The 16,729-nt window shown below is 52.4% G+C and overlaps 2 protein-coding genes across 3 annotated transcripts; one reads left to right on the top strand and one right to left on the bottom strand.

Annotated features, from left to right (window-relative positions):
- Window positions 1–487: 487 nt before the first annotated feature.
- Window positions 488–4,879, top strand: slc10a4 (solute carrier family 10 member 4; the record flags this gene model as incomplete). Its single annotated transcript, XM_080521455.1, is given in 4 exon segments — window positions 488–625; window positions 627–805; window positions 909–1,119; window positions 4,364–4,879. Coding segments are annotated over 4 exon segments (969 nt in total). The 5' UTR covers window positions 488–562.
- Window positions 4,880–9,175: 4,296 nt separating this feature from the next.
- LOC308148043 (protein furry homolog-like) lies at window positions 9,176–16,729 on the bottom strand. Of its 2 annotated transcripts, XR_013937176.1 has the most exons (5): window positions 16,705–16,729; window positions 13,396–13,506; window positions 11,286–11,476; window positions 10,410–10,739; window positions 9,176–10,375 (listed from the first exon to the last, which is right to left on the bottom strand). XR_013937176.1 is itself a non-coding variant. In XM_080521456.1 (4 exons), the coding sequence occupies exons 1-4, from the start codon at window positions 16,717–16,719 to the stop codon at window positions 10,505–10,507; spliced, it is 552 nt and encodes a 183-aa protein (XP_080377582.1). In that variant the 5' UTR covers window positions 16,720–16,729; the 3' UTR covers window positions 9,176–10,504. The 2 variants fall into 2 exon arrangements, 1 of the variants encoding a protein (XP_080377582.1); XM_080521456.1 differs by having other exon boundaries at window positions 9,176–10,739.

Here is a 16,729-nt window from a genome sequence, read left to right as displayed (position 1 = left end):
CCGGCGCAGAGCCAATCCGGGGCCTCAGTATGACTCAGTGAGTCTCTGGAAGTCGCCACCATGTCCCCTACCCTCCCCCCCCCCCCCCCCCCCCCCCCCCCCCCCCCCCTCCTCCATCCACCACCCCCCCACCCCCCCACATCCACCCCCCTCCTCCACCCCCCCCCCCGCACTGTCTTATCAGTGGCTGAGCGCCGCTGGGACTCATTTTACGCACCAGCCTCCGCAGGTCCACGCGCTGTGCCGGACTGTCCCGGACTGTCCCGGACTGTCCCGGTCCTCCTGTTGCGTCATGGACCAGTCCAGCCTGCCGGGACGCGGCCTGCCCGGTTCCGGTTCTGGTTCCGACCCGCTCGACTCCCAGCAGGACTCCCTGGACCAGGTCAGCGGACTCGGAGCGGCGGTTCAGGTCTTCCGCCAGAGCGGCGCGTTGGAGGCTGGAGCGGCGCTCATGGGGGCCCCGCCGGGGGCCCCCCCGGGGGCCCACCTGGTCCCCGCGTTCTGGGACTCCCCGCTGAGCCACGGGATCAACGTGTTCGTGGGCCTGGTGCTGTGCTTCACCATGCTGGGTCTGGGCTGCACGGTGGAGCTCCGCCAGCTGGCCCAGCACGTCCGCAGGCCGGTGGGGGGTCCTGCTGGCCCTGCTGTGCCAGTTCGCCGTCATGCCCCTGGTAGCCTTCCTGCTCGCGCTCGCCTTCTCGCTGGACGACGTGGCGGCGGTGGCGGTGCTGCTGTGCGGCTGCTGCCCCGGGGGGAACCTGTCCAACATCCTGTCGCTGCTGGCGCACGGAGACATGAACCTCAGGTGCGCCTGGACCGCCGTGGTGACGTCACGCGACGAGCTCCCGAAGGGACCGTGACGTTGTGTAAAGTCGAGCAGTGACGTAACGCCGCTCTTGTGTCCTCAGCGTCATCATGACCATCTCCTCCACCCTGCTGGCCCTGGTCCTCACCCCGCTCTGCCTGTGGGTCTACAGCCGGGCCTGGATCCACACCCCGCTGGTCCAGCTGCTGCCCTTCCGGGCCATCAGCCTGACCCTGGGCGGCACCCTGGTCCCCATCGGCCTGGGGGTCTGGCTCCGGGCCCGCTGCCCCCGGACGGCGGACCTGGTTCTGAAGGTACGAGCTTCTGTACAAACCGGGTCCTAGGGACTCGGTCCAGTCCGGATCCGCTGGCGGGAGGAGGGTGACGTCACCCGAGGACGCAGGAACGTCATAGCGACACAGACGCACTGAGGAATTCTGGCTGGAGCGTTGGAGTTCTGAAAGAATGACGTGTGGAATGATTCACTCCACACGCACGCACGCACGCACGCACGCACGCACGCACGCACACACGCACACACGCACGCACACACGCACACACGCACGCACACACGCACGCACACAGCTAGAAAGAGAGTTTAACCAAACGGATCATCAGAACTTTAAGGTGAAGTGGAAATGAGCTCTGAGTCCTGAACTGCTTTTCACATCCAGTGAAGAAAACATGAGTTCTTAAAAGTGATGTTAAAAGTTAAAAGTGATGTTAAAAGTTAAAAGTGATGTTAAAAGTTAAAAGTGATGTTAAAACTTAAGTGATGTTAAAAGTTAAACGTGATGTTAAAACTTAAAAGTGATGTTAAAAGTTAAACGTGATGTTAAAAGTTAAACGTGATGTTAAAAGTTAAAAGTGATGTTAAAAGTTAAACGTGATGTTAAAAGTTAAAAGTGATGTTAAAAGTTAAACGTGATGTTAAAAGTTAAACGTGATGTTAAAAGTTAAAAGTGATGTTAAAAGTTAAACGTGATGTTAAAAGTTAAAAGTGATGTTAAAAATTAAACGTGATGTTAAAAGTTAAAAGTGATGTTAAAAGTTAAAAGTGATGTTAAAACTTAAGTGATGTTAAAAGTTAAAAGTGATGTTAAAACTTAAAAGTGATGTTAAAAGTTAAACGTGATGTTAAAAGTTAAACGTGATGTTAAAAGTTAAAAGTGATGTTAAAACTTAAAAGTGATGTTAAAAGTTAAAAGTGATGTTAAAAGTTACAAGTGATGTTAAAAGTTAAAAGTGATGTTAAAACTTAAGTGATGTTAAAAGTTAAACGTGATGTTAAAACTTAAAAGTGATGTTAAAAGTTAAAAGTGATGTTAAAAGTTAAACGTGATGTTAAAAGTTAAAAGTGATGTTAAAAGTTAAACGTGATGTTAAAACTTAAAAGTGATGTTAAAAATTAAACGTGATGTTAAAAGTTAAAAGTGATGTTAAAAGTTAAAAGTGATGTTAAAACTTAAGTGATGTTAAAAGTTAAACGTGATGTTAAAACTTAAAGTGATGTTAAAAGTTAAACGTGATGTTAAAAGTTAAAAGTGATGTTAAAAGTTACAAGTGATGTTAAAACTTAAGTGATGTTAAAAGTTAAAAGTGATGTTAAAAGTTAAAAGTGATGTTAAAAGTTACAAGTGATGTTAAAAGTTAAAAGTGATGTTAAAAGTTAAAAGTGATGTTAAAAGTTAAAAGTGATGTTAAAAGTTACAAGTGATGTTAAAAGTTACAAGTGATGTTAAAAGTTAAAAGTGATGTTAAAAGTTAAAAGTGATGTTAAAAGTTACAAGTGATGTTAAAAGTTACAAGTGATGTTAAAAGTTAAAAGTGATGTTAAAAGTTAAAAGTGATGTTAAAAGTTAAAAGTGATGTTAAAACTTAAGTGATGTTAAAAGTTACAAGTGATGTTAAAACTTAAGTGATGTTAAAAGTTAAACGTGATGTTAAAAGTTAAAAGTGATGTTAAAAGTTACAAGTGATGTTAAAACTTAAGTGATGTTAAAAGTTAAAAGTGATGTTAAAAGTTAAAAGTGATGTTAAAAGTTAAACGTGATGTTAAAAGTTAAAAGTGATGTTAAAACTTAAAAGTGATGTTAAAAGTTAAACGTGATGTTAAAAGTTAAAAGTGATGTTAAAAGTTACAAGTGATGTTAAAAGTTAAAAGTGATGTTAAAAGTTAAAAGTGATGTTAAAAGTTACAAGTGATGTTAAAAGTTAAAAGTGATGTTAAAAGTTAAAAGTGATGTTAAAAGTTACAAGTGATGTTAAAAGTTACAAGTGATGTTAAAAGTTAAAAGTGATGTTAAAAGTTAAAAGTGATGTTAAAAGTTAAAAGTGATGTTAAAACTTAAGTGATGTTAAAAGTTACAAGTGATGTTAAAACTTAAGTGATGTTAAAAGTTAAACGTGATGTTAAAAGTTAAAAGTGATGTTAAAAGTTACAAGTGATGTTAAAACTTAAGTGATGTTAAAAGTTAAAAGTGATGTTAAAAGTTAAAAGTGATGTTAAAAGTTAAACGTGATGTTAAAAGTTAAAAGTGATGTTAAAACTTAAAAGTGATGTTAAAAGTTAAACGTGATGTTAAAAGTTAAAAGTGATGTTAAAAGTTACAAGTGATGTTAAAACTTAAGTGATGTTAAAAGTTAAACGTGACGTTAAAACTTAAAAGTGATGTTAAAAGTTAAAAGTGATGTTAAAAGTTAAACGTGATGTTAAAAGTTAAAAGTGATGTTAAAAGTTACAAGTGATGTTAAAACTTAAGTGATGTTAAAAGTTACAAGTGATGTTAAAACTTAAGTGATGTTAAAAGTTAAACGTGATGTTAAAACTTAAAAGTGATGTTAAAAGTTAAACGTGATGTTAAAAGTTAAAAGTGATGTTAAAAGTTACAAGTGATGTTAAAACTTAAGTGATGTTAAAAGTTAAAAGTGATGTTAAAAGTTAAAAGTGATGTTAAAAGTTAAAAGTGATGTTAAAACTTAAAAGTGATGTTAAAAGTTAAACGTGATGTTAAAACTTAAAATTGATCTTAAAATTAAAAGCGATGTTAAACCTTAAACGTGATGTTAAAACTTCAAAGTGATGTTAAAACTTCAAAGTGACTCTCCTGATGCTGGAGCCTGATGAACATCTGCTGCTGCTTTGCTGAAGGGTTCAAGGTTAAAGTGATTTATTGTGGGACTTCAAGGTTAAAGTGATTTATTGTGGGACTTCAAGGTTAAAGTGATTTATTGTGGGACTTCAAGGTTAAAGTGATTTATTGTGGGACTTCAAGGTTAAAGTGATTTATTGTGGGACTTCAAGGTTAAAGTGATTTATTGTGGGACTTCAAGGTTAAAGTGATTTATTGTGGGACTTCAAGGTTAAAGTGATTTATTGTGGGACTTCTGAGGTCAAGAGTATTTAAATCCTGCGTTTGATCTACTTTTGTTGTTTTGTGAACTCTCAGCTCATATCTTCTGTCTTCGTCACACCAAATAGAAGCTCCAGCTTGTTGTATGAGCTTTAGGAGAAGCCCTACAGACCCTACATGTCAACGTGTGGACTTGTCTCTGCAGGCGTCCCTGTGGTCCCTGCTGGTCACCCTGCTGCTGCTCTTCGTCCTGACGGCGGCCATGTTGGGCCCCGAGCTGCTGGCCACCATCCCGCCCTCCGTCTACATGGTGGCCCTGCTGATGCCCCTGTGCGGCTACGCGGCGGGCTACGGCCTGGCCGTGACCTTTGACCTGCCACCCAGCAGCCGCCGCGCCGTGTCCCTGGAGACGGGCTGTCAGAACGTGCAGCTGTGCACCGCCATCCTGAAGCTGGCCTTCCCCCCCCAGCTGGTGGGGGGCCTGTACATGTTCCCCCTCCTCTACGCCCTGTTCCAGGCCGCCGAGGCCGCCGTCTTCATCCTGGCCTACCGGCTGTACAGGAAGACGGTCCTGCAGAAGGACGGCGGGGACGGAGAGGACGTCCCCTACCAGAGGTTTCATGACGACCAGGACTTTGACTCGTCTTATGGAGCGGCGACAGTCAGAGACCCCAACACCATCATGCTGGACCCCTGTCCCCCCGAGTCCACCGCCGTGTGACATCATGCTGGACCCATGTCCCCCTGGACCCCCGTCCCCCCGAGTCCACCGCCGTGTGACATCATGCTGGACCCCTGTCCCCCTGGACCCCCGTCCCCCCGAGTCCACCGCCGTGTGACATCATGCTGGACCCCCGTCCCCCTGGACCCCCGTCCCCCCGAGTCCACCACCGTGTGACATCATGCTGGACCCATGTCCCCCTGGACCCCCGTCCCCCCGAGTCCACCGCCGTGTGACATCATGCTGGACCCATGTCCCCCTGGACCCCCGTCCCCCCGAGTCCACCGCCGTGTGACATCATGCTGGACCCCTGTCCCCCTGGACCCCCGTCCCCCCGAGTCCACCGCCGTGTGACATCATGCTGGACCCATGTCCCCCTGGACCCCCGTCCCCCCGAGTCCACCGCCGTGTGACATCATGCTGGACCCATGTCCCCCTGGACCCCCGTCCCCCCCGAGTCCACCGCCGTGTGACATCATGCTGGACCCCCGTCCCCCTGAGACCACGACATCAGAGTCCCACAGCAGACGCAGCTCTTCGTCCTCAGGACAGGAAATGGATCCAGATTCTAGAATCTAGATCGTTTTCATTCAAAGAACTGGATAAAAAGAGAGACAGAATATTTATTGCTGAACACGACTGCAAAAACAAGCTTCATGTGTGTGTGTGTGTGTGTGTGTGTGTGTGTGTTATAATGTATAATGAAATGTTTTTATTTAAAGTGAGAACCTGGAGGCTGATTGAAGCTGATTCATGATATAAAATGAGGTTGATTGAAAACCACATCTGGAACCATCATGACCATTGTGGAGTTTCTTCTAGAGTTTTTTGTAGTTTCTTGTAGAGTTTTTTGTAGTTTCTTGTAGAGTTTTTTGTAGTTTCTTGTAGAGTTGTAGAGGACCAGGACCCGGCCCAGGACCAGGACCAGGAGTGTCCAGCTCTGCATTAAAGTCATTCAATCATCTGAATATGAACCATTTGCTTGTCTTGTGAAGAGAATTAAAGACGTCAGAGTGAGCAGCTGATGTCATGTCTTCATTTGTCTTCATCTGTCTTCATCTGTCCCCGTGAGACGGAGACGCTTCCATGAGCAGATTAACGGTTAAAGAACTACGTCTGTTTGACGGCAAAAGCTCTGAAAGATTCAAAAGAACTGAGTGGACAGAGACGTCTCGTCTCGTCTCGTCTCGTCTCGTCCTCGCTTGACATATTTTCAACAACCGTCCTCCATCAGCTGGTGGGTTCTCATGTTCTCTTGTGTTCTCATGTTCTCTTGTGTTCTCTCCTGTGTTCTCATGTTCTCTCCTGGTCTCATGTTCTCTTGTGTTCTCATGTTCTCTTGTGTTCTCTCCTGTGTTCTCATGTTCTCTCCTGGTCTCATGTTCTCTTGTGTTCTCATGTTCTCTTGTGTTCTCTCCTGTGTTCTCATGTTCTCTCCTGGTCTCATGTGTTCTCATGTTCTCTCCTGGTCTCATGTTCTCTTGTGTTCTCTCCTGTGTTCTCATGTTCTCTCCTGTGTTCTCATGTTCTCTCCTGGTCTCATGCTCTCTTGTGTTCTCTCCTGTGTTCTCTTGTGTTCTCATGTTCTCTCCTGTGTTCTCATGTTCTCTCCTGGTCTCATGTTCTCTTGTGTTCTCTCCTGTGTTCTCATGTTCTCTCCTGTGTTCTCATGTTCTCTCCTGGTCTCATGCTCTCTTGTGTTCTCTTGTGTTCTCATGTTCTCTCCTGTGTTCTCATGTTCTCTCCTGGTCTCATGTTCTCTTGTGTTCTCTCCTGTGTTCTCATGTTCTCTCCTGTGTTCTCATGGTGCTGAGAGCTGCAGGATTCTGCTGTACTGGAACAGTCGGAACCTCGGATCACGATGATTCAGGAAACCAAGAAACAATTCAAACTGCATTTCGTTTCCTTGGTTACATGTTGCAACACTTATTACAAAATGTTCCACTTTCTTTTAAGGAAATGTAACAATTTGGTGCATTATGTAATAAATCTAGCCTTTTATTTCTGTACTTGGTTGTTTCATAAAGATTCAGTTGGACAAGAATTGAAAGTCCCTTTGCTTTTGTTCATTTCCTGCCGACAGCGACGGGAGAATCAGGATCTGAATCAGCTGGAACCTTTAAGATCAGCAGCCATTGGAGCTTCTTGATTGTTACAAAGATCCAGAGACTTGGAGATCCAGAGATCCAGAGACTCGGAGATCCAGAGACTCGGAGATCCAGAGATCTAGACTCAGAGACTCGGAGATCCAGAGACTCGGAGATCCAGAGACTCGGAGATCCAGAGACTCGGAGATCCAGAGACTCGGAGATCCAGAGACTCGGAGATCCAGAGATCCAGAGATCCAGAGATCCAGAGATCCAGAGATCCAGAGACTCAGAGATCCAGAGACTCGGAGATCCAGAGACTCGGAGATCCAGAGACTCGGAGATCCAGAGACTCGGAGATCCAGAGACTCGGAGATCCAGAGACTCGGAGATCCAGAGACTCGGAGATCCAGAGATCTAGAGACTCAGAGATCCAGAGACTCAGAGATCCAGAGACTCAGAGATCCAGAGATCTAGAGACTCAGAGATCCAGAGACTCAGAGATCCAGAGACTCAGAGACTCAGAGATCTAGAGACTCAGAGATCCAGAGACTCAGAGATCCAGAGATCTAGAGACTCAGAGGATGAATGTGAGGACAGTCTGGTGGTAATTATCTCTTCTGGGGAACTTCATCCTGAATGACGCTGTACTTGCAGGACCAGTATGGGAGCAGTCTAAGTCCTGGACCCAGACACACGACCTGCCAGAGCTTCTGTGGTTTGATTGGACGACTGAAGACACTCGTCCAACACCGGCTTTCTACAATATCACCTCCGGAACTTACAAGGAAATGATCCAATCCATGTAATCCAAAGCTCAGACCACAAATACATGTTTACAAAGACGGCCGAAGACAATGAGGACGATTTGTCCCCCAGGAAATGATCAAGAATTTGGTCAACAGATTTCCCACAATGACTGGAGGCTGTGATTCTTTGGTATGTGGAGGATTTTATTCATCCAGAAAAAAGGCTGGAGTGAAAACGCTGATGAATCAGACCAGAGACTCAGACTCTCTGAGGGACGAGTGAAGTGACCAGAGACTCAGACTCTCTGAGGGACGAGTGAAGTGACCAGAGACTCAGACTCTCTGAGGGACGAGTGAAGTGACCAGAGACTCAGACTCTCTGAGGGACGAGTGAAGTGACCAGAGACTCAGACTCTCTGAGGGACGAGTGAAGTGACCAGAGACTCAGACTCTCTGAGGGACGAGTGAAGTGACCAGAGACTCAGACTCTCTGAGGGACGAGTGAAGTGACCAGAGACTCAGACTCTCTGAGGGACGAGTGAAGTGACCAGAGACTCAGACTCTCTGAGGGACGAGTGAAGTGACCAGAGACTCAGACTCTCTGAGGGACGAGTGAAGTGATGGTACAACGTCCAAGACTAGTTCTACAAAGAGCCTCGGGACAACGGCTCATGTCCTGCAGGCACAGCAGCAAGTATGGCTGTTCTGAGCGTGTAGGGTCATTCTGAATGTGTAGGGTCATTCTGAGCGTGTAGGGTCATTCTGAGCGTGTAGGGTCATTCTGAGCGTGTAGGGTCATTCTGAACGTGTAGGGTCATTCTGAATGTGAATTCTGAACGTGTAGGGCGGTTGTGAACGTGTAGGGCGGTTGTGAACGTGTAGGGCGGTTGTGAACGTGTAGGGCGGTTGGGAACGTGTAGGGCGGTTGGGAACGTGTAGGGCGGTTGGGAACGTGTAGGGCGGTTGGGAACGTGTAGGGCGGTTGGGAACGTGTAGGGCGGTTGGGAACGTGTAGGGCGGTTGTGAACGTGTAGGGCGGTTGTGAACGTGTAGGGCAGTTGTGAACGTGTAGGGCGGTTGTGAACGTGGGGCTCCGCCTCATCAACCCAAACAAACCTTGTCGTCTCCCGTCGTCAGACTTGAAGCAGAGCGAGAGCCGGAGACCCGGCCTGGAGACCCGGAGACCCGGCCTGGAGACCCGGAGACCCGGCCTGGAGACCCGGAGACCCGGGGCCTGGAGACCCGGAGACCCGGGGCCTGGAGACCCGGGGCCTGGAGACCCGGCCCGGAGACCCGGGTCAACGTGGAGGAGGAATGTGGACATGTGGACACGTCCCAGCCGGAGTCCTGCCGGAGACGGAGGACACTGGTCCCCCGGGAACCAGCAGAGCCACATGGTCTGGACCCGGGACTGAAGTGGTGTCAGACGGGGATCAGGAAGGACTCAGACCTGGTCTCTCTCATCACGGTGGCTTTATACAGAACTTCCTCATGGGAGGAACAGTGCAGTACACAAGGTACAGGGAAAATACTGGTTTGACACTATACAGCTTCTAAAATATATACAGAGTAAAATAAGTTATGTTTCCATAATGAGCTATAGTCCGTCTGCACTCCTGTGCAATATGGAGAGAATCCAGGAGGAATCCAGGAGCCACAGTCCATCTCTAAAGGCAACTACTTATTTGGTTAGAGAGCGAGAGAGAGAGAGAGCGAGAGAGAGAGCGAGAGAGAGAGAGGAGGGGCTCTCCTCTCTCTCCTCTCAGATCAATAAAGTGATAGATTTCTCTTTGTACACTCCCTGAAGGAAACCGCCCCACAGGGTTACAATGACATGTTCCATATATCCTAACATTTACAACCTACGATGTTAGCTCTAATAAAAATACATTTCTCAAAAAAATATTCTTGCACTGCCTGTTCTCTTCCCAGCATGCCTTTGGAAGCCTTTGAAGGCCTTTGGAAGCCTTTGAAGGCCTTTGGAAGCCTTTGAAGGCCTTTGGAAGCCTTTAAAAGCCTTTGAAGGCCTTTGAAAGCCTTTGAAGGCCTTTGAAAGCCTTTGAGTTTAGTTTTTAAACTAATTTGCTCGTGAGTCTTGACGCGTCGACACACGACCTCCGTTCGGGTCGGACAGCGCCCATGAGCAAGGCGGTGCCAGGTCAGAGCCCCGGTACCTCCAGGTACACCCTCATGACTTGTTGGCTTCGTCTGGGAAAAGAGTTCAGCTTTAAGCATTCATATATGTAACAATATAGATTTATATATTAAGAGTCACAGTTATTCCCACACATCCTTTAGCCCTTTATTGGTGGAGTCTTTCTGGTCCTCCTCCCCATCTGCTGAGGTGAGGTGTGTGCAGGGGGGCGGGGCCTCGCAGCCCCGTGCTGACCATGGTGCTGGGGGGCGGGGCCTCGCGAACTGACCATGGTGCTGGGGGGCGGGGCCTCGCGGCCTGACCTTGGTGCTGGGGGCGGGGCCTCGTGGCCTGACCTTGGTGCTGGGGGCGGGGCCTTGCGACCTGACCATGGGGCTGGGGGGCGGGGCCTCACAGCCTGACCATGGTGCTGGGGGGCGGGGCCTCACAGCCTGACCATGGGGCTGGGGGGCGGGGCCTCACGGCCTGACCATGGTGCTGTGGGGCGGGGCCTCAAAGCCCCGTGCTGACCATGGTGCTGGGGGGCAGGGCCTCACAGCCTGACCATGGTGCTGGGGGGCGGGGCCTCACAGCCCCGTGCTGACCATGGGGGGCGGGGCCTCACAGCCTGACCATGGTGCTGGGGGGCGGGGCCTCACAGCCCCGTGCTGACCATGGGGGGCTGGCAGGACTGAGCCTGACTCAGGGCCTCACGGATCTGCAGGTTGAGCTCCATGAGGCGAGAGCTGGCCTGAGACAGGTCCCCGCTGGGGCCCACCACCGCCAGGCAGCCCGTCTGGCCCAGGGTCTGGTGGCGGAAGTAGATGTGCAGGAGGGTCTGGACCGCGTCGTCCGTCTCGTTGCCGAAGATGTCGTTGGGCCACAAAGACCTTGACGTGAAGGAAGAGCAGAATTCAGACACTCTTCATACTGATGCAACGAGAAAATCAAATGTGAACGATCACAGAATCTCCCTCAGTCCTGTTCTGCTTTCAGCCTTCGTCCTTCAACTCTTCTTGTTTTGTGACAATAAGATCTGGAACCCTGCATGGACCAGTTTCTGTCTGCAGCGAGCATTCACTCTGCTAACGCTCCATGCAGCCTTCACTCTGCTAACGCTCCATGCAGCATTCACTCTGCTAACGCTCCATGCAGCATTCACTCTGCTAACGCTCCATGCAGCCTTCACTCTGCTAACGCTCCATGCAGCATTCACTCTGCTAACGCTCCATGCAGCCTTCACTCTGCTAACGCTCCATGCAGCATTCACTCTGCTAACGCTCCATGCAGCATTCACTCTGCTAACGCTCCATGCAGCACATTTGTCACAGGAAGAACCAGCAGAACGTTGTTCTAGAAAGCTTCGTGGACGTACGTCCGGAGACAGCATGCAGGTCTTCATCAGGACCAGATTGTGGAGCGGCCTGAAGACTCACCTGAAGACCTTGACCTGCGTCAGCGCGGCGCTGAAGTCTCTGCCTCGCAGCGTCTCGATCAGGGACTGGATGGCCGTCTCCGTGTCGCTGTGGACGTTGGACATGCACACGTCTTCCTGAACGTCCCCGCCGAGTTCGGCCACTTTCAGGCAGCTTTCCAGGAGGGTCAGCTCTTCAGACATGTTGGTGACCTTTGAACCAGAAGCAACATGTGACCTTCACTGCGTCTGAGACCAACGGAACGACAGAACCAAAACAAGACGAGACAAGAGTGGAGGGCAACAAGCTGAAGGTCCTGATCCACCGGGAATCCACTGCAAAACCCTTGGTGGAGATGGACACCACGGAGGAGACTTCCTGTGCGGGAGACTTCCTGTCCGGGAGGCTTCCTGTGCGGGAGACTTCCTGTGCGGGAGGCTTCCTGTGCGGGAGGCTTCCTGTGCGGGAGGCTTCCTGTGCGGGAGGCTTCCTGTGCGGGAGGCTTCCTGTGCGGGAGGCTTCCTGTGCGGGAGGCTTCCTGTGCGGGAGGCTTCCTGTGCGGGAGGCTTCCTGTCCGGGAGGCTTCCTGTCCGGGAGGCTTCCTGTGCGGGAGGCTTCCTGTCCGGGAGGCTTCCTGTCCGGGAGGCTTCCTGTCCGGGAGGCTTCCTGTCCGGGAGGCTTCCTGTGCGGGAGGCTTCCTGTGCGGGAGGCTTCCTGTGCGGGAGGCTTCCTGTGCGGGAGGCTTCCTGTGCGGGAGGCTTCCTGTCCGGGAGGCTTCCTGTGCGGGAGGCTTCCTGTCCGGGAGGCTTCCTGTCCGGGAGGCTTCCTGTCCGGGAGACTTCCTGTGCGGGAGGCTTCCTGTGCGGGAGGCTTCCTGTGCGGGAGGCTTCCTGTGCGGGAGGCTTCCTGTGCGGGAGGCTTCCTGTCCGGGAGACTTCCTGTCCGGGAGACTTCCTGTCCGGGAGACTTCCTGTCCGGGAGACTTCCTGTCCGGGAGACTTCCTGTGCGGGAGACTTCCTGTGCGGGAGGCTTCCTGTCCGGGAGGCTTCCTGTGCGGGAGACTTCCTGTGCGGGAGACTTCCTGTCCGGGAGACTTCCTGTCCGGGAGACTTCCTGTCCGGGAGGCTTCCTGTCCGGGAGGCTTCCTGTGCGGGAGGCTTCCTGTCCGGGAGGCTTCCTGTGCGGGAGGCTTCCTGTGCGGGAGGCTTCCTGTCCGGGAGGCTTCCTGTGTGGGAGGCTTCCTGTCCGGGAGACTTCCTGTCCGGGAGGCTTCCTGTGTGGGAGGCTTCCTGTCCGGGAGACTTCCTGTCCGGGAGACTTCCTGTCCGGGAGACTTCCTGTCCGGGAGACTTCCTGTCCGGGAGGCTTCCTGTCCGGGAGACTTCCTGTGCGGGAGGCTTCCTGTGCGGGAGACTTCCTGTGCGGGAGACTTCCTGTGCGGGAGACTTCCTGTCCGGGAGGCTTCCTGTGCGGGAGGCTTCCTGTCCGGGAGGCTTCCTGTGCGGGAGGCTTCCTGTCCGGGAGGCTTCCTGTGCGGGAGACTTCCTGTGCGGGAGGCTTCCTGTGCGGGAGGCTTCCTGTCCGGGAGACTTCCTGTCCGGGAGACTTCCTGTCCGGGAGACTTCCTGTCCGGGAGACTTCCTGTCCGGGAGACTTCCTGTGCGGGAGGCTTCCTGTGCGGGAGACTTCCTGTGCGGGAGACTTCCTGTGCGGGAGACTTCCTGTCCGGGAGACTTCCTGTCCGGGAGACTTCCTGTCCGGGAGGCTTCCTGTCCTGGAGACTTCCTCTCCGGGAGTCCTGTCCTGGTGCAGGACGGAGGCTCCTGGTCCAGAGGTGCAGGACGGGGGCTCCTGGTGCAGGACGGGGGCTCCTGGTCCAGAGGTTTGTGTCTCCGTCACTGAAGAGCTGCACTTTGTTGGATTTGTACATTTCAGCTCTATTTGTCATCGTGACTCTTTGTTTGTGACGTTTTTATCTCTGGAAGTTTATTGGTTTGTTTTGATCTCATCTTGATGATTTAATGATGAACAGCACAACATGAGTTTGTGTCTCGTCTGTCTTGTTTCACTCCACCATTGATCAGCTGGTCTGGTTGGTGGTGTCCAATGAGGACAGAAGCAGTGTCTCACCTCGGCCTCCGTCTTCATGGCGTCCACCCTGCTGAGGACCTTACAGTAGGCCTGGAACAGCAGCAGCAGCTGGAAGTGGAGCTTGTAGAGCCGTCGACATAACTCCAGCTCCTAGGAAGACAAGGACAAGACTGGTCAGTCACTGTCCGTCACTCCAGTCTCCGTCTCAGACGGACGGACATCCTGGGTTAGAGACATGGAGGACATGAAGAGGTTAACATGAACTAGTGCCGCCTGCTGGGTGAGTTGACCTGCGACTGCTAGGATTAGTGAGGAGAGCTCAGCTAGCAGAGACTGTCCACTCCCGTCCTGGGGGACAGTCTCTGGGGGACACAGTGACTACGCCCTGCTGGCTGGATGGACATTATGAGACATGAAGACCTCATTCAGGAAAACTAAAAATAACAATGATGATGTGAAGAGAAATGGGATGAAATGATGCACATGCAGGCTGATTGACATGGACGTCCACCGTCCTGTCCCCCTGAGACACTCTGACATGGACCGTCCACCGTCCTGTCCCCCTGAGACACTCTGACTGACACGGACCGTCCACCGTCCTGTCCCCCTGAGACACTCTGACTGACATGGACCGTCCACCGTCCTGTCCCCCTGAGACACTCTGACTGACATGGACCGTCCACCGTCCTGTCCCCCTGAGACACTCTGACTGACATGGACCGTCCACCGTCCTGTCCCCCTGAGACACTCTGACTGACATGGACCGTCCACTGTCCTGTCCCCCTGAGACACTCTGACTGACATGGACCGTCCACCGTCCTGTCCCCCTGAGACACTGACTGACATGGACCGTCCACCGTCCTGTCCCCCTGAGACACTCTGACTGACATGGACCGTCCACCGTCCTGTCCCCCTGAGACACTCTGACTGACATGGACCGTCCACCGTCCTGTCCCCCTGAGACACTCTGACTGACATGGACCGTCCACTGTCCTGTCCCCCTGAGACACTCTGACTGACATGGACCGTCCACCGTCCTGTCCCCCTGAGACACTGACTGACATGGACCGTCCACCGTCCTGTCCCCCTGAGACACTCTGACTGACATGGACCGTCCACCGTCCTGTCCCCCTGAGACACTCTGACTGACATGGACCGTCCTGTCCCCCTGAGACACTCTGACTGACATGGACCGTCCTGTCCCCCTGAGACACTCTGACTGACAGGGACGTCCACCGTCCTGTCCCCCTGAGACACTCTGACATGGACCGTCCACCGTCCTGTCCCCCTGAGACACTCTGACTGACACGGACCGTCCACCGTCCTGTCCCCCTGAGACACTCTGACATGGACCGTCCACCGTCCTGTCCCCCTGAGACACTCTGACTGACATGGACCGTCCACCGTCCTGTCCCCCTGAGACACTCTGACTGACACGGACCGTCCACCGTCCTGTCCCCCTGAGACACTCTGACTGACATGGACCATCCACCGTCCTGTCCCCCTGAGACACTCTGACTGACATGGACGTCCACCGTCCTGTCCCCCTGAGACACTCTGACTGACATGGACGTCCACCGTCCTGTCCCCCTGAGACACTCTGACATGGACCGTCCACCGTCCTGTCCCCCTGAGACACTCTGACATGGACCGTCCACCGTCCTGTCCCCCTGAGACACTCTGACTGACATGGACCGTCCACCGTCCTGTCCCCCTGAGACACTCTGACTGACATGGACCGTCCACTGTCCTGTCCCCCTGAGACACTCTGACTGACATGGACCGTCCACCGTCCTGTCCCCCTGAGACACTGACTGACATGGACCGTCCACCGTCCTGTCCCCCTGAGACACTCTGACTGACATGGACCGTCCACCGTCCTGTCCCCCTGAGACACTCTGACTGACATGGACCGTCCTGTCCCCCTGAGACACTCTGACTGACATGGACCGTCCTGTCCCCCTGAGACACTCTGACTGACAGGGACGTCCACCGTCCTGTCCCCCTGAGACACTCTGACATGGACCGTCCACCGTCCTGTCCCCCTGAGACACTCTGACTGACACGGACCGTCCACCGTCCTGTCCCCCTGAGACACTCTGACATGGACCGTCCACCGTCCTGTCCCCCTGAGACACTCTGACTGACATGGACCGTCCACCGTCCTGTCCCCCTGAGACACTCTGACTGACACGGACCGTCCACCGTCCTGTCCCCCTGAGACACTCTGACTGACATGGACCATCCACCGTCCTGTCCCCCTGAGACACTCTGACTGACATGGACGTCCACCGTCCTGTCCCCCTGAGACACTCTGACTGACATGGACGTCCACCGTCCTGTCCCCCTGAGACACTCTGACATGGACCGTCCACCGTCCTGTCCCCCTGAGACACTCTGACATGGACCGTCCACCGTCCTGTCCCCCTGAGACACTCTGACTGACATGGACCGTCCACCGTCCTGTCCCCCTGAGACACTCTGACTGACATGGACCGTCCACCGTCCTGTCCCCCTGAGACACTGACTGACACGGACCGTCCACCGTCCTGTCCCCCTGAGACACTCTGACTGACACGGACCGTCCACCGTCCTGTCCCCTGAGACACTCTGACATGGACCGTCCACCGTCCTGTCCCCCTGAGACACTCTGACATGGACCGTCCACCGTCCTGTCCCCCTGAGACACTCTGACATGGACCGTCCACCGTCCTGTCCCCCTGAGACACTCTGACTGACATGGACCGTCCACCGTCCTGTCCCCCTGAGACACTCTGACTGACATGGACCGTCCACCGTCCTGTCCCCCTGAGACACTGACTGACACGGACCGTCCACCGTCCTGTCCCCCTGAGACACTCTGACTGACACGGACCGTCCACCGTCCTGTCCCCTGAGACACTCTGACATGGACCGTCCACCGTCCTGTCCCCCTGAGACACTCTGACTGACATGGACCGTCCACCGTCCTGTCCCCCTGAGACACTGACTGACATGGACCGTCCACCGTCCTGTCCCCCTGAGACACTGACTGACACGGACCGTCCACCGTCCTGTCCCCCTGAGACACTCAGAGGACGGGACGTCCTCAGATCAGACGCTCTCTCTTTATCCAGCCGCCGTGAAAAGAGCATGAAGTGCAGGTAACAGTGAAGACTGGGGGGACGAGGGGGGGTTTAGTGACCAATCATGGTGGGGGGGGGGGGGGGTGTTTAGTGACCAATCATGGTGGGGGGGGGGGGGGTGTTTAGTGACCAATCATGGTGGGGTGAGGGGGGGGGGGGGGGGGTGAGGTGATCATTGGTCCAGTTGATCAGTAATGACGGCTAAAAGAGGAGAAACACTTACTGCTAGATTTTCCATTTGCTAAGCA

Source organism: Blennius ocellaris, assembly GCF_963422515.1.
Source record: "Blennius ocellaris genome assembly, contig: SCAFFOLD_420, whole genome shotgun sequence".
NCBI lineage: Eukaryota > Metazoa > Chordata > Actinopteri > Blenniiformes > Blenniidae > Blennius > Blennius ocellaris.
This window is presented reverse-complemented; position numbering and strand designations above follow the sequence as displayed.